The sequence below is a fragment of the Lycium ferocissimum genome, chromosome 7, assembly GCF_029784015.1.
Source record: "Lycium ferocissimum isolate CSIRO_LF1 chromosome 7, AGI_CSIRO_Lferr_CH_V1, whole genome shotgun sequence".
NCBI classification, from domain to species: domain Eukaryota; kingdom Viridiplantae; phylum Streptophyta; class Magnoliopsida; order Solanales; family Solanaceae; genus Lycium; species Lycium ferocissimum.
Genome location: NC_081348.1, coordinates 33017091 through 33035428, shown reverse-complemented (window position 1 = coordinate 33035428; position 18338 = coordinate 33017091). Strand labels below are relative to the sequence as shown.

At 35.1% G+C, this 18338-nt stretch overlaps 2 protein-coding genes and 2 pseudogenes across 2 annotated transcripts in view; all 4 read left to right on the top strand.

Moving 5' to 3' along the window:
* LOC132062139 (disease resistance protein RPV1-like) overlaps window positions 1–419 on the top strand; it is a 5302-nt gene extending 4883 nt beyond the window's left edge. The window contains exon 6 of the mRNA XM_059454774.1: window positions 356–419. Within this exon, the coding sequence (XP_059310757.1) occupies window positions 356–419 (64 nt within the window). The remainder of the gene's footprint in view (window positions 1–355) is intronic.
* Window positions 420–925: 506 nt separating this feature from the next.
* Window positions 926–1991, top strand: LOC132062724 (putative germin-like protein 2-1; annotated as a pseudogene).
* Window positions 1992–6017: 4026 nt separating this feature from the next.
* Window positions 6018–12013, top strand: LOC132062138 (disease resistance protein RPP2B-like). Its single transcript, XM_059454773.1, has 5 exons — window positions 6018–6541; window positions 8583–9684; window positions 9772–10236; window positions 10337–11257; window positions 11342–12013. The coding sequence occupies exons 1-5, from the start codon at window positions 6018–6020 to the stop codon at window positions 12011–12013; spliced, it is 3684 nt and encodes a 1227-aa protein (XP_059310756.1).
* A 3524-nt stretch (window positions 12014–15537) lies between these two features.
* On the top strand, window positions 15538–17267 carry LOC132062137 (disease resistance protein RPV1-like; annotated as a pseudogene).
* Window positions 17268–18338: the final 1071 nt, after the last annotated feature.

The window sequence follows — 18338 nt, the reverse complement described above, 5'->3', positions numbered from 1 at the left end:
ATGATCTAAGTTTAAAGGAAGGGAAATATTATGCCAATTCACTAAATTCACATTTATTTACCAATTCAAACTTCCCTTTATTTAACCAATTTCTTATTACTGCTAATATATTGTGTCACAATGTACTTATGTCCCCCATGTATTGACCCAACTTGCGAGTGTTTCTCTTAATTCTATTACTATTATAAAATGATTATATGGAAGTAAAGTTTAGCTTCTAGATGATAGTATATGGTAGCAGGCTCTGGATCACCTCCTTAAATCAATTAAATCATATTATATTGATATGATTAAGTGTAAACACCGGCGGCATGTAAATTTTTTCCGTAATTCTCAATGAGCTCTTGATTTGAAGTGGAGACAAAGTAAGAAAGAAAACCACAGAAGTTCAGATGGACACAAGTGTGAGGAAAGAGTAAAATTGCGAAACAAATTTTCGTCCCATCAATTTAACAAATTTTATTTTAAGAATTCAAGTAATTGATCCGGTTATTGAATTGATAAATTTCAAACTTACCAAAATAAATATTAGCTCTGGATGTTAATTAGGAGTTAGAGACGGTAAGTTCATGTTCAGCTATTCCGATCCTGTTTTGGCGGCTTATATATTTTTAATAACTTCTATATGTTTTAGGGATTCAATTGTCTTATTATTTCTATTGTTAGAAAGTTTCTATAATATTAGTTATACCATTAAGTCCTCAAGAAATGTGATTTAGTCATTTATAATAGGGAAGTAGTTGTTAACCGTTTTTATGTTCACAAAAAAATTATAGTAAGATTTAGTCATTATAGTGGTTGACGGAACGTCTGACATATTTGTTTAAATATACACCATTGAAGACTTGGTAATCCAGAAGCCAAATCCACACTTTGTTTAGTGGACGTTTGGATACAATTTTGATCAAATTGTTATCTATAAATAGGTACACCTCTCTATTCATTACTCACACAGATAAAACAGAGTACATCAATTAAATTGTCTCAATATATATACGCCGAGTTTCTAGTTTGTGATGGCTCTCAAATACTTTGTATTAACCATTGCCTTATTGGCTGCGGTGACTTCAATAAGCCATGCATCTGATCCTAGTCCTTTGCAAGATTTTTGTGTTGCTGTTAATGACTCCATGGCTGCTGGTAAACCCACAGAATTTGATACTTATTTTCAATCATGGCTTCCCACTTCATGCCTATCTTGTTTGTTGTTTTACTTCTATAATATTTATTGTTATTTTTACTTTCTGATTGTGATTTCTATACAGTTTTCGTGAATGGAAAGTTTTGCAAGGATCCAAAGGATGTCGCTGCTGATGACTTCTTCAAGTCAGGCTTAAACGAACCTGGAAATACTTCCAATCAAGTTGGATCTGCTGTAACTGCTGTAAACGTCAACAACTTACCTGGACTCAACACTCTGGGCATTTCTTTAGCTCGTATTGATTACGCACCATACGGTCTCAACCCACCTCATACACACCCCCGAACACCGAGTTTCTTGTTGTCCTCGAGGGCACGCTCTATGTTGGCTTTGTCCTTTCAAACCCCGGTCCAAATATGAAGAATAAACTATTTACCAAGATTCTACATCTTGGAGATGTGTTCGTTTTCCCGATAGGTCTCATTCATTTTCAATTTAATGTGGGAAAGACTAAGGCCGTTGCATTAGCTGGACTCAGTAGTCAAAATCCAGGAGTCATCACTATTGCAAATGCAATATTTGGCTCAGACCCACCAATCCGTGACGATGTTCTTGCAAAAGCATTCCAAGTTGACAAGAAAGTTGTCGATTATCTCCAATCACAATTTTGGTGGGACAACAACTAGATTAGTATAAGCTAAATAATAACTATGGTGCTATTATTTGTGCTTATGTTTGGAATTTAAAAAATCAGAAATAAATCTCATGATCTAGTCTTGTGGACTGGTTTCATTGATCTTTGTATTGGATGTATTAAATGGGGAATTCTTATGGTTTGTGTTTAGCAAAATTATGTTTATCAGTTTATCGTTTCCCGTGGTCATGTTCATGTTCTCAAAACTATAAACAAGCGCCAAATTAAAACACGTTATAGTATTTGTGATATTTTGCTCTAAACTATTATTGGCATGTTTATGATAAACAAATGAGGCATTGCTCTTTGCCATTTTTATTTAAAGAGAGTTGCAAAGTGCATTAGTCCACCCATTATTGGAAAAAGAAACAGTAAAGAACTGTTATTTAGTCCTTAATTTTTTTCTTATTAATTCAAGAAGGAAGAAGGAATTAATGAAGCCAGCCACCACGTAACTCCATAAAAGATTAATTAAGTCGTTGACTCAATTGTCAAACATAGTTGACTACTTTCAAAATACAAACTCATACCAAATCAAGCAATAGCAACGAGTCGATACTTGATAGCAACATTATCTATATCTATCTATCTATCTATATCTATACTATTCTAAAAGTGGAATTAAAAAGTTACAAAAGTTGAATTATCAAAATGTCCATCAAATATTGAATGACCATTTTGCCCATCAGTCAAACACTGCTCTAATAACACTTTTTGTACAGAAATGTAAAGATACGTGCGTTCTAATATACTCCCTCCATTCCATAATAAGTAGTGTTTTTAGCTTATGCACACCCCTTAAGAAATTGCTTACTTCTATAAAATTATGAGTGTTTTTACTTACCCTTAATTAATGCCTAAAAAAAGAAAAGCTATCTAATGATTCTTGATTATAAATAATAGTAAGTTTGGAAGAATAAGATCAATTTCTTCTTTAAATCCTAAAACATCACTTATTTTGAAACAAAATGAAAAGCCTAAAACACCACTTATAATAGAATGGAGGGAGTTTTCCTCTTGAAATCCTAAAACACCACTTATTTTGAAACAAAATGAAAAACCACCATTTATTATGGAAAAGGACAAAACGTGGAACCCATTTAATATGGTCTTATTTTGATGCTTTGGGAAGGTGTACATAATGCAAAACGGTTAAATAAATGGCCTAAATAACACCTTCTATGAGGATTATGGAATTACTTTTAAGCAAAAGCTATGTATTTCGCGTAGATAAGAAAAACAAAACGTGGAACCCATATATTTAGATACAAGGAGAAGAAGCTAGGATAAAGTTCAAATACATGTGACATCAAATATATTTATAAGGCCTTATGATGCTTTGGGAAGGTAGGGTACAGAATGCAAAAATTTATAAAATTACTGTAGCTACTAAATATAAATAAATTAAAAGGCAGTCCTAAATAAGTCCTTTGAGAAATAGATAAATCGTATTCCTATTAACTCGAAGGATGATGATGTTTAAAATTCTAAAGAAAACTTATATAGTATGGTATCTTTATATTTTTTTCTCTAGATCATTTTTATTTAAAATATGTTAAAAAGCCTAAAAATTCTCTTTCAGTTTTCTTTTTCGTTTTTTTTTTCTCATTTATGTGATTATATTAAAAATTCGAAAGTGGCTCATTAATTTCCGTAATAACTTTTCATCTTCCGTTTCTCGATTCAGCAATTTAGCTTATTTGCCAGCATTTTTTGCTTTTACTCTCATTAAAAACACCATTCATTATCATTAATCTTTATTAGCAGTAATATGTATATGCATGCCATTTATTCTAAAGGCCACAAAGGAATACAATATGCAAGACCTACTACGAGGAAGCCAAATTAGCCATCATTTCCTCTACGAAGGCACAAGTTTGATCATATTGACGACACCCTCTGGCAGAAGAAAGTTTTTGTAGAGAATATGCACCTAAAGGTTATCGAGAGTATGTTGATATAATTCACGGAAGGTTTAGCTTATTTATCAGTAGCTCCTGCAAGTCGCTTTATGAATTTTAGTCTATAGTACTTTCGGAACTTTATTTTTTGTGTTGGTTAGCTTTTTTTTCTTCTTTTCGGCTTCAGGATTTGTGCCTAATTTAATTATTGCTTCACTGTTCTTTCAGAAGACGCACGATAGATGTTGTAATTACTTGAACAACTTTTTTTCCATGTCCTTTACCACAAGCAAACGGAGAACTAACCGAGGATTGGTAAGTCTCACAAGTCAATATACCACCAAATGACCGAGATCCATTCCATACTTGGCAATTTTTTTTTTTCAAAAAAAAAAAAAAAAAAAAAAAAAAAAAACTATTTTGGATTACAGTTTGATATGTATAGTAGCTGCCGATGTTATTAATGTCGTTTGTTCCAAAGGAGTTTATCGACTTCGTCGCCGCGGTAGACTTGTTGGAACAACGGAGAGCTTTGCATTTAGATGTGGACAAATTTGGTTTCTCCTTTTTCTTTATTCTCCTTTAGAATTTTGTTATCAAATTGGTCATTATCAATTATCGACAAGTCATTTTTCTATTTGATGCTTGAACCGCTTTAACCTTCCAAAACTGTCAAGAGATATATATAACAATATAGATTGGTGATCGGTTGAGGCAAGCATTAAATTATAAAAAAAATTCTTTATGAAACTCTTCAAAAAAAAATTGTTGTTGTTTTACTCAAGAAGAGGTATCATGGATCTTTTGCACCAAATTGTTGCGCATTGTTTGCAAATTTCAGTGTGTGTGTGAATGTATACTGAAACCATAACCAGTGTTGCTCATAAATATAAATGTAAATTGTGTTTGTTGAAATATTAAAAAAAATGTCAAGTTGAATATATTATGTTTTAGAAGAAGTGCAATTTGAAATTCTTCGAACATTAAATCATCAAAATAACATTAACAATATTATAATTAAAACAACGCATACTGGTAAATCAAAAATCGAATATTTTAAGCGAGTGAAAAAAAGTTGATATCAATTCTCTGTAGAATTACACACAATAATGGTGATTGAAGTAGAAAAAATACTATTGAAGAAATATTTCTTTCTCCCAAGATTAACTTTTACGAACCTAAAAATGAAGAACACATATCCTTTCACATTCATTCGGAAGCAATTTACATTGTGCTTTGCAATGATAATAAATATCTTTGGAATCTGAAATGTTTGTCTTCTTCTCAAGATTAGCATTGAATACATTCTATCGTTCATTAATCCCGTAACCATCTCTTTCTATTTATATGAGTCTTGAGAAAATGAACATATGACAAAGGTATAATTCTTCACACACTATAAATAATACTATAAAAGTTTGCCTAGAAGCAACCACCTTTGAAAGAGTGCGTGATAGCTCAATGAAGGGGCTAAGGGATCTACCGAAGCTAAGAGATGTAAAAATATATCAGTAGGGGCAGGGAGCGTTCGGGGTGCACCCTAAGTCTCAACTTACACCTTGTAAAAACAAATAATCAATTTTAAGTCCACAACCCAGATCAAGGGACATACATTTTCCACTTAAAAGAAAAAAAGAGTTGAAACTTTTTTTGTGGTTTTTTCTGGAATTTATTAGCCAAGTATGGAGGAGAGGCATATTTATGTCACTTCATATTCGAAATTCTTCTTTATTTATTGAATTTGATCAAGTCTTTAGCCATTACTTTCTGATCCAAGCATATAGGAACATAACAGTATTATCTTAAATGGTTCTATTGTATACAGTTGAATGGAAACTAGAAGTTTTTAATACAGTGTGACTGAAGAGTAGTATTCTTTAATTCTCCCTAGTTCGTAACTTCCTAGGATGTAGCATAGCTATGCAGACGACAACTGCAGTTTTCTAATTTCCTGCTTTCCTTCTTTTCGTGCATTTTGATTTTTGCATTGGAAAAACCGTTGCTTTCCTGTCTGACTACTTTAATGTTGTAGAATACATGAAAACCATCGACCAACATAGATTAAAGTCAGACAGTTGGACTCAAGAAACAAGAAAACAACAAGATAAACAAGAACCAATATTTCTAAGGTCTAACCACATGAGAGAAATAAGTCTAAACAAGAACAGAGATCATTCTTTCAAGATTTAAGCTTAAATCTTGTACCCACTTGATTGCATTCTGCCAAGGGTCAAATCCTTATTACTGAAAAGCTGCCAAATTTGTTTTACTATTTTGACCAATGGCATATGAACAAGTTCAAGAAGCCTCCAAGTTCAGGTCAAGATGTATTTATGATGTTTTCTTGAGTTTTAGGGGTGAAGACACTCGCAAGACTTTCACTAACCAGCTCTATGAGGCTTTGGTTGATGTGGGTCTTCGTACTTTTAAGGATGACAATGAGGTTGAAAGTGGAGAGAACATTAACTCTGAACTGGATAAAGCTATCCATCAGTCAAAGGGATCAGTCATTGTTTTGTCGAAAAACTATGCATCTTCCAGCTGGTGCCTTGATGAGCTTGTGATGATCCTGGAGAGCAAGAAGAACAGAGGACATGTCATTCTTCCTGTTTTTTACAATGTTAATCCGTCTGATGTTGGAAATACATTGGGGAGCTTTGCTATAGCATTTGCTCGACATGAAAACCGATTAATGGAAAATTCTGAAGATAATCAAGCATGGGCTAAGAGGATCGAAGGGTGGAGGAAAGCACTCAAAGAAGTTGCTAGTCTTGGGGGGATGACTTTACAGGGCCAAAATGAAAGGTAACCAGCATTATTTCCTCATGTATGTGAAATGTGAATAAGTTATGTATTGTTTCTTCCTGATGAATTATCATATTTCTTTTTTGATACTTTTTGGCAAGATACTTCAAACTTGGCTGCAACAGTCGTTTTTGACACTTAAACTTACCCTGTGATCATCAACACACCTTAACATAACACGTGTGTCTCGTGGACACTCTAGTCCAGCACGCCTCACGCGTAAACTTTGATCGTTGGTGAAGTGTCAAATGGACAAATTAGCAAATGACACGTGTACTTTTAAAAAAAAAAGGTCTTTGTTAAGAATAATATTGTTTCAATTTAAAATAGAAAAACCCTCCACTCCACCCCCTATTTTTCTCCTTCCCCAATCTGCTCCTACAATCTCTTTTGTGATTGGAATTGCAAATTACGTAGAGAAAGGAATTGGTTTATTAGTTCAATATCATATAATCAACGGAAAAGGGTCATATTTGCCCCTCTACTATCGAAAATAAGTGATATTTCCCTCTGTTATACTTTTTCAACAAATATCTGCTCTTATTATCTTTAGAGCTATATTTACTCCTCGCACGTTAAAACTTAATTTTCAGCTTTAAAAAATCACGTGTCATGCTCTTACTGAACGAAAAAACTAGCCCCATTTTTAACCCTAAACGGCTCGACCCACTTTTTTACTCACCCCTAATCACTCTCATTTCTCTCTCTATATGTGGTTGAGCCTGCAAAATCAAAATTGTTGGTCCAAAGCTCCATAATCTTTCTTCTCACCCAATTCCTTTGTCTTTTTCTTATGCAACAAAACCAAGTTTTGTTAAATATAATTTACTAAATAAATACAATGTATAATTTATTAAATTATTCCTATTTATTAAATGTTTTTTGGGAATTGAGCAGTATTAAGAAGAACTACTTCTTTAATACTAAGATATGGTTGAAAACAATTGCCAACTTTAATCTTGAATTCCTAAAATGACAATTATTATGAGCTAAAACAATAGCTGAAATGGATGGAGTACTTATATTTGTTCAGAGGCAGGTGTATATATATGTTGAGCTTTATATTTTTGAAAAGCTGAATAAAGAAAAGGTTACACTAAAAAGAGTGAAATTAAATCTCTCGTAATTTTCAGTTGTACTATATAATTACCACTTTGGCAGGATTTAAAAAAGAATGTAGTGAAGTGCCTTACTTTTAGTTCTGGATTGTCCAAAAATTGTGCTATTTTCCCAAAAAGAAAATCAATTTATGATAACAATTCATTCTGTTTTCAACGTTCTATTATAAAAGCGAACCTATTTATACTTTAGAGTGGGGTAAATAAAGCATGTTTTTTTATAGTGAACTCTATAAAAATAGGATTGTTTTTTTCGTTCAATAAGAGCATGACACGTGGCTTTTTAAAGCTGAAAATGATGTTTAAAAGGGTAAGGGGTAAATATAGCTCCAAAGTATGACTGTAGTGGTATATTTGTTGAAAAAGTATAGAGAGCAGGGCAAACATAGCTTATTTTCGATAGTAGAGGGGCGAATATGACCCTTTTCTGTGTAATCAATGTCTATGATTCTTGCGTTCTTTCGAGTCTTCAAAAATGGGAGAATTAAGCCTATATTAAGGGTGGGTTATTTGCAAAAAGATTTTGTCATGGTGGTGTAGAGAAAAAAGAATAAAAATGGAGAAGGATGAGAGAGGAGCATTAGGAATGAAACAGAGGTGGATTATAAGAGTAAAAATGAAATTTTACTGAACTCTTTAAGCTGAAAATGGGCTGAAATAACGTCTCACGCGCTCAAACGTGAGGATAACACACACACTGTGCCATGTCAGATCCAAGTGCTCACGAGCCACACCTGTGTTAGGTTAAGGTGTCTAGACAATCACTTGGTAAGTTTATGTGTCAAACTGACAGTTGGGGAGGTTTGAGTGTCACATTAATCAGACATTAATGTGATGGGCTTCTTGTTTCTGTTTTGGATGAGAAGTTTGAGACTCTACCTGCTAATGTCCGGTCCTTGCGTTATGATCTGCTGATCCTGTAGGAAAGAGTCAACATTTATTGAGAAAGTCATCAGAGTAATTGAAGAGAAAATAAATCGTTCAGTTATAGGCATTGCATCCTATCTCACTGGAATAGATTCTCGGGCTAAAGACCTTAATCTGTGGTTGAATAATAGGACTGATACAGTTAGCGTAGCTGGAGTTTGTGGGATGGGCGGAATAGGAAAAACCACAATTGCCAAGTATGTCTTCAACATAAACTACGCGGATTTTGAAGGAAGCAGTTTTCTTGAGAACATAAGACAATATTCTGAATATGCAGATGGACTAATACATTTACAGAAACAATTTCTTGCTGATATTCTGAATGGACAGAAGAAGGAAATTCAGAACGTTCATGAAGGGATCTATCATATCAAAGTAGCTGTGTATGGGAAAAGAATTTTGGTCATTCTAGATGACATTGATAGACTAGAGCAATTGAATGCTGTCCTAGGGATGCGAGATTGTTTTCACCCTGGGAGTAGAATAATCATAACTACTAGGCATTGGGAGTTGTTAAGAGCTTACGAAATTGACAAGGTCCACTTTGTAGAAAAGTTGAGCAAAGAAGAATCATTTCAGCTATTCAGTTGGCATGCCTTTGGAGAAAACCAGCAAACTGAAAATTACCAACAGCTTTCAGAAAGAGTGATAAAACACTGTGAAGGACTTCCCCTAGCTCTTCAACTCTTGGGGTCTTCTCTGTCTGGAAAATCTGAAAGAGTATGGGAAAGTGCACTCAATAAATTGGAAGCAATCCCTAATAGTCAAGTGGCTTTAAAGCTAAAAATAAGCTATGATTCATTGCAAGATGATCATGACAGAAACGTATTCCTAGATATTGCTTGTTTCTTTGTTGGAAAGAATGTAAACATTGTGGCTACAATTCTTGAAGGTTGTGGTTATTATGAAATAGTTGGTATCCAGAATCTAATCGACAGGTTTCTCCTAACCGTTAATCAAAATGAGAAAGTTGTGATGCATCAGTCTGTCATAGATATGGGGAGAGAAATTGTGAGGCAAGAATCAACGAGGAATGCTGGAAAACGTTCTAGATTGTGGTACTACAAGGATTGCATCAAAGTCTTGGAAGAAAAGACTGTAAGATCAATGCTTCACCTGTCTTAAATTCCTCAGTATCTCTCTTTCCCTGCTCCTATGCTATATGTGCTTTTTTTCCTTGAACAGGCCACAGATACTATACAAGGATTAAGCCTCTCTGTTTCTATGAAGAAAGGTAAACCACCTATGATAATTTCTGGCAAGAATATTGCAACAGAGTACCTTTTGGAGTATGCTGATATTATTCGAAAAGCAAAGTTGGCATCTGAAGCAAATTCAGTAAAGAGGCAGACCCATAGCAGTTTCTTCCCTTGGCCTCCCCAAAACTCTGTAGGATCAACTCAAATAGTGCTGCAACCAAAAAGACAAGAGTTTGATATGGATGCATTTTCAAGAATGCATGGACTAAGACTGCTGCAACTTGATAGAACATTGCTCAGGGGAAGTTACAAGGAATTCCCCAGAAAGCTAAGATGGCTATGCTGGCGCAATTTTCCATACAAACAGATACCAGATGATCTTTCACTGGAGAGCCTGGTTGTTCTACAGATGCGCTATAGCCAACTGAAGCACATTTGGAGTGGAACCAGGGTACTATGCAATAGATATTCAAACTTCCATTTTACATATTTCTTTTCATTTTAATTAAGTTACGATGTTCTTCATATGACACCTCCTTTCTTCCTGACAGTTCCTAAGACGACTGAGAATCCTTGATCTGAGTAATTCAAGTTACCTCTCTAGAAGTCCCAACTTTACAGAGCTTCCTAATCTTGAGAGGTTATTTCTCAAGTATTGCACAAGGCTGATAGAGATTGATGAATCAATCGGGCAATTGAATAATTTGTTTCTGTTGAACCTAACCGGCTGTGAAAACCTCAGGGGACTTCCAACTAGTGTAGGTGATCTAAAGTCGCTAGAAAGGCTTTTCTTATCTGGCTGCTCCAAACTTGACTGGTCATCTGTACCTTGGAGAAATATGCAATCTCTGAAGCAACTCTATGCAGATAGGACTGCAAAAGGTGAAGCACCTTCGCCCACGGGTGTGGCTAACATATTGGGGTCAGTCTTTTGCTCACTTTTGCCGAAACCAAGAGATGATTCAACTTCTATCAGTTTCTCACTGGCTTTACTGCCACGGTCATTGCAAATTTTAGATCTTGCTGATTGCAAAATAACAGATGATATTATTCCAAATGATCTTGGCCATCTCTGTATGCTGGAAGAATTGATTCTTAACAAAAATCCAATAACTACCCTACCAAAGGGCATCAAAAATCTTGCTCACCTTCGATCACTTCAGATGGCACAATGTGAAAAGCTTCAGTTTCTTCCAGAGCTTCCAGAGACTTTAAATTCCTTGAGTGTCCACGAATGCAGATCCTTAGAAGTGATAACAAATTTACCAAACTTGTTGACATCCTTAGATTTTCTTGGATTTTACTGTGGAAAACTAAAAGAGGTTCAGGAACTCTTCAAATTAAAACCCATTGAGAACTGTGATTCTAACCTGACCAGTATGTTCAGCCTGGTGGACTCAGAAATCCTGATTAAGGTCCACGTAAATTTGTACAACTTCCTCACTTTGACAAGATGGAAAGGTCCCATCCAGGTGCGCTTGCTACCTTGTTTCCAACCTTGCTTCTTCATTTGTGATCTATATATGCTAATATTCATGGCTCTTTGTTCGGAATAGGGACTCTACGAGTTTGGCATTTTCAGCATTTCTCTCCCCATAAATGAGATGCCACAGACATTTACATATCGGAGTACAGGAAATCCAATACATTTCAATGTGCCTTCAGTGCCTCATCTACACATTCATAGTTTAAATATTTGTATTATCTATAAAAATAGTGACATAAGCATCATAAACCATGAAGACGGATTTTGGAATGAAAATCGCATTACAATCAACAATAAGACTAAGGATCTAAACTGGACCTACAGTCCAGTGATAATGGGCATTCCATATCATGATGAAGGTATAACATGGTTAAGCCAATGGAAGATAGGACAGTACCTGGATAGAGATGATAGAGTCAGGATTTCTGTCGCGTTGATGCATGGCTCACAGTTGGAGGAGTTCGGAGTCCAAATTGTGTACGAGGTAAATAGAGGCAATGCTGGACAAATATATCCTTATCGGTCTCAACATCTCATTAATGGAGTTGATATCTCTGCTTTCGAAGTGACCAGAGGCTCTTACTTTCTTTGTCATCATGATCTCGATACCTACCAAGAAAACTCAAAGAACGATGGTTGGCGCACCAATGGCTGGTTGGATTTCTTATTCAAGGATTCAGAAGAAGAAACAAATACAGATGCTGCAACTTCTGGTTACATGCTGAAAGGAAGAGATGATTAATGTTAACATGAATCCCCTAGTTCATATTCCTCTTTGTATGGTATAATGAGATTGATGAGTATTGTTGATCAAGTAGTGGCTATCTGCATCTCCTCAGATGTTTGATAAAGTAACATTTTGTGTTTGTTCTCTCTGTAGTATGTAAATCCAATACCCTATGCTAAAGTTTCTACTTTCTATCTGCTTAACATTTTGTAAAATTTCATTCTCACCGAGTAATTATTCCTATGCCATGAATGTGAGGGTGTTACATGACCACAAAAAGAAAGAAAGAAAGAAAGAAAGGAAGAAACACAAAGAACGATTCGTAGGATCGGAAAAGTTTAACCTTTAAGTCAATTAGACGAAAGCAGCAATTTTAGACAAATGAAAAACCATATCAAATTATGATAGCTGCAAAGCGACATACTTAAATTTTGATACAAAGTTGTGGAAAGGAAAAAACAATTTATTCGTTTATGATGGAACAATGTAAACTTAGCAAAAACCAGTAGCAAAAGTGACAAAAAGTGAAATAACGGAAATGAGAAAATAAATCAGTTACTGAGGCAAGTGCATCTATTGCTAAGAGATAATTCATGTTTCTTGTTTTTTAACCAAACAAACATTTTTATATTGCAAAAGGGTGTCCTGTGATGAGTTATGACTTCTTATAGTTTTGATGATTTGACAAACATGCCAAGGACCAGGTCCTTGATCAGGTCCTCGGAGGCACACATCATATGGTAGTTGTAAAGCTATGTGCACTGTTCAGTCAGGTAGTACCACAGCAGCACAGTTGTATGCATGCTAAATACTAAAGACCAGTGTAACGACTCTTTTGAGGTCACATGCATCTCACATGATCATCACATGCTCTCATTTGAGTTCCTATTTAAACAACATGTTGGCATTGTTTTATCTATCACTTGAAAACCTAAAAGTTCAGATTCCTACAAGTGCAGTCGCCACTGTTCTCTTTGGTGCTTTCAAGAACAAAGTTAAGACAAGCTCAAGGACCATATCTCAACAAAGGAAGATGCTTTTGTGTCCTAGAGTTGTCTAGTCTTTATGATCTCTACATTGTAAACCTACACTTTTCAAGAGAAGAGTTTCGTAGGTATTTTGTTTTTATCAAGCTTTTGTTGTAAATACTTGGCTAGAGTTAGTCATAGTAATGTTAAGGTTCAGCTAGAGTTAGTTGACTAGAGTTAGTCAAGAAGGTTCTTGCAACAGAGTTATTGTAGCGGAGGGATTAGTGGTCTAATTTCTAGGTTGCAAAAGCTTGTAATCTGAAACATTGCTCAATTTAGTGAAGTTGGAAATCCTCTTGAGGTAGGTCGTGGTTTTTTAGTCCGCCGAAGCGAGGAGTTTTCCACGTAAATATCTTGCCTTAATTACTTTAAGTATATCTCTGTGAAAACAATTTAGGGACCAGGTCCCTTGAATTGTTTTGGTGGATTCATCGGTTATATCCTCCTGCACTGCAGAGGCTCACTTCAGATTGCTGAGTTTGCTTTCCCCAGTCAGTAACTTCCTAGGATGTGGCTTAAGTATGACGATGAGCACTCTATTTTTCTTGTTTGTCTTTTGTTTGGGCATTTTGCATTGGAAAAACAGTTGCTTTTCTCTCTGATTACTTTAATGTTCTGCAATACATGAAAACCATCGACCAACATAGATGAAAGTCAGATAGTTGGACTAAAGAACTAGAAAACAACAAGATAAACAAGCATCGATATTTCTAAGGTCTAACCATACAAGAGAGAAATAAGTCTAAACAAGAACAGAGATCACTCTTTCAAGATTTAAGCTTAAATCTTGTAGCAATTGATTGCATTCTGCCAAGGGTCAAATCCTTATCATCATATATTATACTAAAAGTGGAAAGACTCTAAGACAAAAGTCGAATTACGAAAAAGTCCATCAAAAATCAATTGACCATTTTTCTTCTCTATAAAAAAAGAGTGAAAATATTTTATGTATAATAAATAATACTAGATAAAATTAAGGCAGATTCATAATATATTATGTATTAGATGATGTATTTACTTGCTTGCTTTTAATTTAATGATGATTAAAATTCCAATATAGCTCGTCAATTTGGAGTTACAATGTTGAAACTCATGTATTCATTTCTTCATTTATCTTATTTTTAATTTCCTATAAAGTCTTGAATACAATTCATGAACTTTTCCCCTTCCCCATAATTGTTTCTTTAATAGATACGAGTGTGTTAATAACTCTGTTGGCTTCTCCTTTTCCCTCCCATCAGAATCTTCTTAGATTAAAACTAAAATTTCATTATTTTCTTGTAAATATTTTTAGTAGCTCCAAAAATATCTATTTAATTGCTTCTTTTTATTGTCCCTTATTTAAGATCTTTAATTTGTCAAGAAACTGATCAAGAAGACTAAAGGTTAGGACAATCTGGTTCATTGAGGAGAGTAGGAAAATGATGAATCTTTCTGTTTTTTTTTTTTGCCCTCTAAAAAATCTTTAATAGTTTAATTCTTTTCAGCTTCCTTTACCTAGAGTTAAATATTTAAAGTCACCCATATGAAGGGCAAATGAATCTAGCTCTTCTTCTGCAGTTTCTCTTCGTTTTCCTTCAGTGTTTTTCACTTTCATTTTTGCAATTTTGGCCATACAAACGGCCCTACTTTTTCAACTATAATATAAAATTCAACTCTCTCTTACATGGTTGATTCCACATATGTTTCGCAATTGAGCAGAATGGCTGGTATTTATGGAGTTAGGCACTAGGTTAATTTTGTTTAAATTCGCATGTACTATCATTCTTACAAATTTTAAAACTGAATAATTCCAACCATTTTTTTAATATATATATATATATATATATATATATTGTTGTTTTACATTCTTTCTTTGTCTAAATTTTGGCTTCGAGTTCTTTTTGTACCTCAACTAATTTCTCCCCTTCACATAGGTGCAGTTCAGATTGTGGTACGTTTGTTATGGGAAACTATATTTTAGAAAAATGTTGTTCCTAATGAATTGTTTCTTTTGTTACCCTAAATTATTATAAATGGTTTGAACGAACTGATTATTTAAATTCATAAGAGTTTAAATTTTGAAATTCTTGCCAACTGAAGTGGAATTTTGTAAGTCCATGCAAGTCTTTTAGGATGCTAGAACTATCCAATTCACCAATTCTCTTATGGAAATTTGCTCACATCCACCATTTTGTAAGTCCGTGCAAGTCTTTTAGGATGCTAGAACTGTCCAATTCACTAATTCTCTTATGGAAATTTGCTCACATCCACCATTTTGTAAGTCCGTGCAAGTCTTTTAGGATGCTAGAACTGTCCAATTCACTAATTCTCTTATGGAAATTTGATCATATCCACCATCCTTTTTTTCCCTTTTGTTTTTTGTTGTTTAATTTAGGGAGAATTATTTTATAACTGAAACGTAATTTTCAATATAATATAATTTTTTAGAATTTGAATTCATTAAGACAAGGTACACGCGCAACGCGCGTACCCAGAGACTAGTTACTATTTGTTTTACTATTTTGACCAATGGCATATGAACAAGTTCAAGAAGCCTCCAAGTTCAGGTCTAGGTGTATTTATGATGTTTTCTTGAGTTTTAGGGGTGAAGACACTCGCAAAACTTTCACTAACTAGTTCTACAAGGCTTTGGTTGATGTGGGTCTTCGTACTTTCAAGGAGGACAATGAGATCGAAAGAGGAGAGAACATTAGGTCTGAATTGGATAAAGCTATCCATCAGTCAAAGGGATCAGTTATTGTTTTATCAAAAAACTATGCATCTTCCAGCTGGTGCCTTGATGAACTTGTGATGATCCTGGAGAACAAAAAGGACAGAGGACATGTCATTCTTCCTGTTTTCTACTATGTTGATTCGTCTGATGTCGGAAATCAATTGGGGAGCTTTGCTATAGCATTTGCTCAACATGAAAAGAAATTGCTGGAAAATTCTGAAAATAATCAAGCATGGGTAAAGCGGATTGAAGGGTGGAGAAAAGCACTCAAAGAAGTTGCTAGTCTTAGGGGGATGACTTTACAGGGCCAAAATGAAAGGTAACCTCCATTCCCAAGATTTATGTGGAATTGCCCATGTGCCGTGTCTTCCTGACAAATCATATATTACTCTTTTGATATTATGTTTTGGATTTTGGATGTTGTCATTATTCAAAAATAGTTCAATGGTTGCATGTTTTTTTGAGTCACATCAATCAGACATTAACGTGATGGTCTTCTTCTTTGTTTCCGGATGAGAAGTTTGTAATTCTACCTTCTTTGGCTGGTCCTGGTGTTATGATATGCTGCTCTTGCAGGAACAAGACAAAGTTTATTGAGAAGATCATCAAAGTAATTGACGAGAAAATAAATCGTTCAGTTATGGGCATTGCGCCCGATCTCTTTAGAATAGATTCTCGGGCTAAAGACCTTAATCAGTGGTTGAAAAATAGGACTCATACAGTTAGCGTAGCTGGAGTTTGTGGTGTGGGTGGAATTGGGAAGACTACAATTGCTAAGTATGTCTTCAATGTAAACTACGAGAATTTTGAAGGAAGCAGCTTTCTTGAGAACATAAGACAATATTCTCAATATGCAGATAGACAAATACATATGCAAAGAAGATTCCTTGCTGGTATTCTAAAAGGAAAATCGACAGAAATTCAGAGCATTGATGAAGGAATATATAAAATCAAAGCTGCCGTTAATGGAAAAAGAGTTCTAGACGTTTTAGATGGCATTGATAGACTAGACCAATTGGATGCAATCCTAGGAATGCGAGATTGGTTTCACCCTGGAAGCAGAATTATCATAATAACTAGGCATTCAGAGTTACCAAGAGCTTATGAAATTGACATGGTCAACATGTTTGATAAATTGAGTAAAGAAGAATCATTTGAGCTATTCAGTTGGCATGCCTTTTGGGAAAGACCAACCAATAGAACACTATAAACAGCTTTCAGAAAGAGTGGTAAAACATTGTGAAGGACTTCCTCTAGCTCTTCAACTTTGGGGTCTCCTCTGTCTGGAAAAGCTGTAGATGTATGGGAAAGTGCACTCAGTAAGTTGGAAGCGATCCCTAACAGTCAAGTTGCTAAAAAACTAAAAATAAGCTATGACTCATTGCAAGATGATCACGACCAGAACTTATTCCTCGATGTTGCCTGTTTCTTCGTCACAAAGAATATAAACATTGTGACAACAGTTCTTGAAGGTTGTGGTTATTATGTAACAGTTGGCATCCAGACTCCGACAGGTTTCTCCTAACCATTGATCAAAATGAGAAAGTTTTGATGCACCAATCTGTTAGGGATATCGGAAGAGAAATTGTAAGGCAAGAATCAACCAGGGATCCTGGAAAACGTTCTCGACTATGGCATTACAAAGACTGCATCAAAGTCTTGGACGAAAAGAAGGTAAGATCAATGCTTCATGTTAGATTGTCTCACATTGGTTGACGGAATTCGTTGTTATCTCCTTATATAATCTTGGGCAATCCTCACCTCATAAGCTAGGTTTTGGTGTTGTGTTAGGCTCCAAGATTCATTTTCTTAACATGATATCAGAGTCAGATTCATCCATGTTATTGTACTTCCCAATATTGAACCCCATATTATATTATTCATGCTCCAATTGTCTAAACCTTAAGCGTGCATGGGAGGGGGGAGGAGTTCTAGATTGTCCCACATTAATTGAGGAAATTGCATGTTGTGTCCTTATATAATCTTGGGAAATCCTCACTTCATGGAACTTTTGGGTTGAATTACGCCCAAGGTCCATTTTCTTAACACTTCATTTGTATAAATGCCTTATTGTCTCCCCTTGAACATTCTTGGCTGGACTATGTATGTTGTGTGCTTTTGAACAGGGTGCATATACTGTACAAGGATTAAGCCTCTGTATTTCGATTAATAAAGATAAACGACCCAAGATTTCTGACCGAAACATTGCAAGCGAGTACCTTTTGGAGTATGCTCATAAGATTAGAGAAGCAAAGTCTATATCTGAAACAAATCCAGTAAAGAGGCGTCACCTTAGCAGTTTCTTCCCTTGGTCTCCCCAAAACTCTGCAAGATCAACTCATCTAGTGTTAGAACCAAATCGAAAGGAGTTTGATATAGATGCATTTTCAAGGATGCATGAACTAAAACTGCTCCAACTTGACAGTACATCACTCAAGGGAAGTTACGAGGACTTCCCCACGAAGCTAAGATGGCTATGCTGGCTCAAATTTCCATACAGACAGATACACGATGATCTGCCGTTAGAGAACCTGGTTGTTCTACAAATGCGCTACAGCAGGCTGGAGCAAATCTGGAGTGGAACCAGGGTACTGTG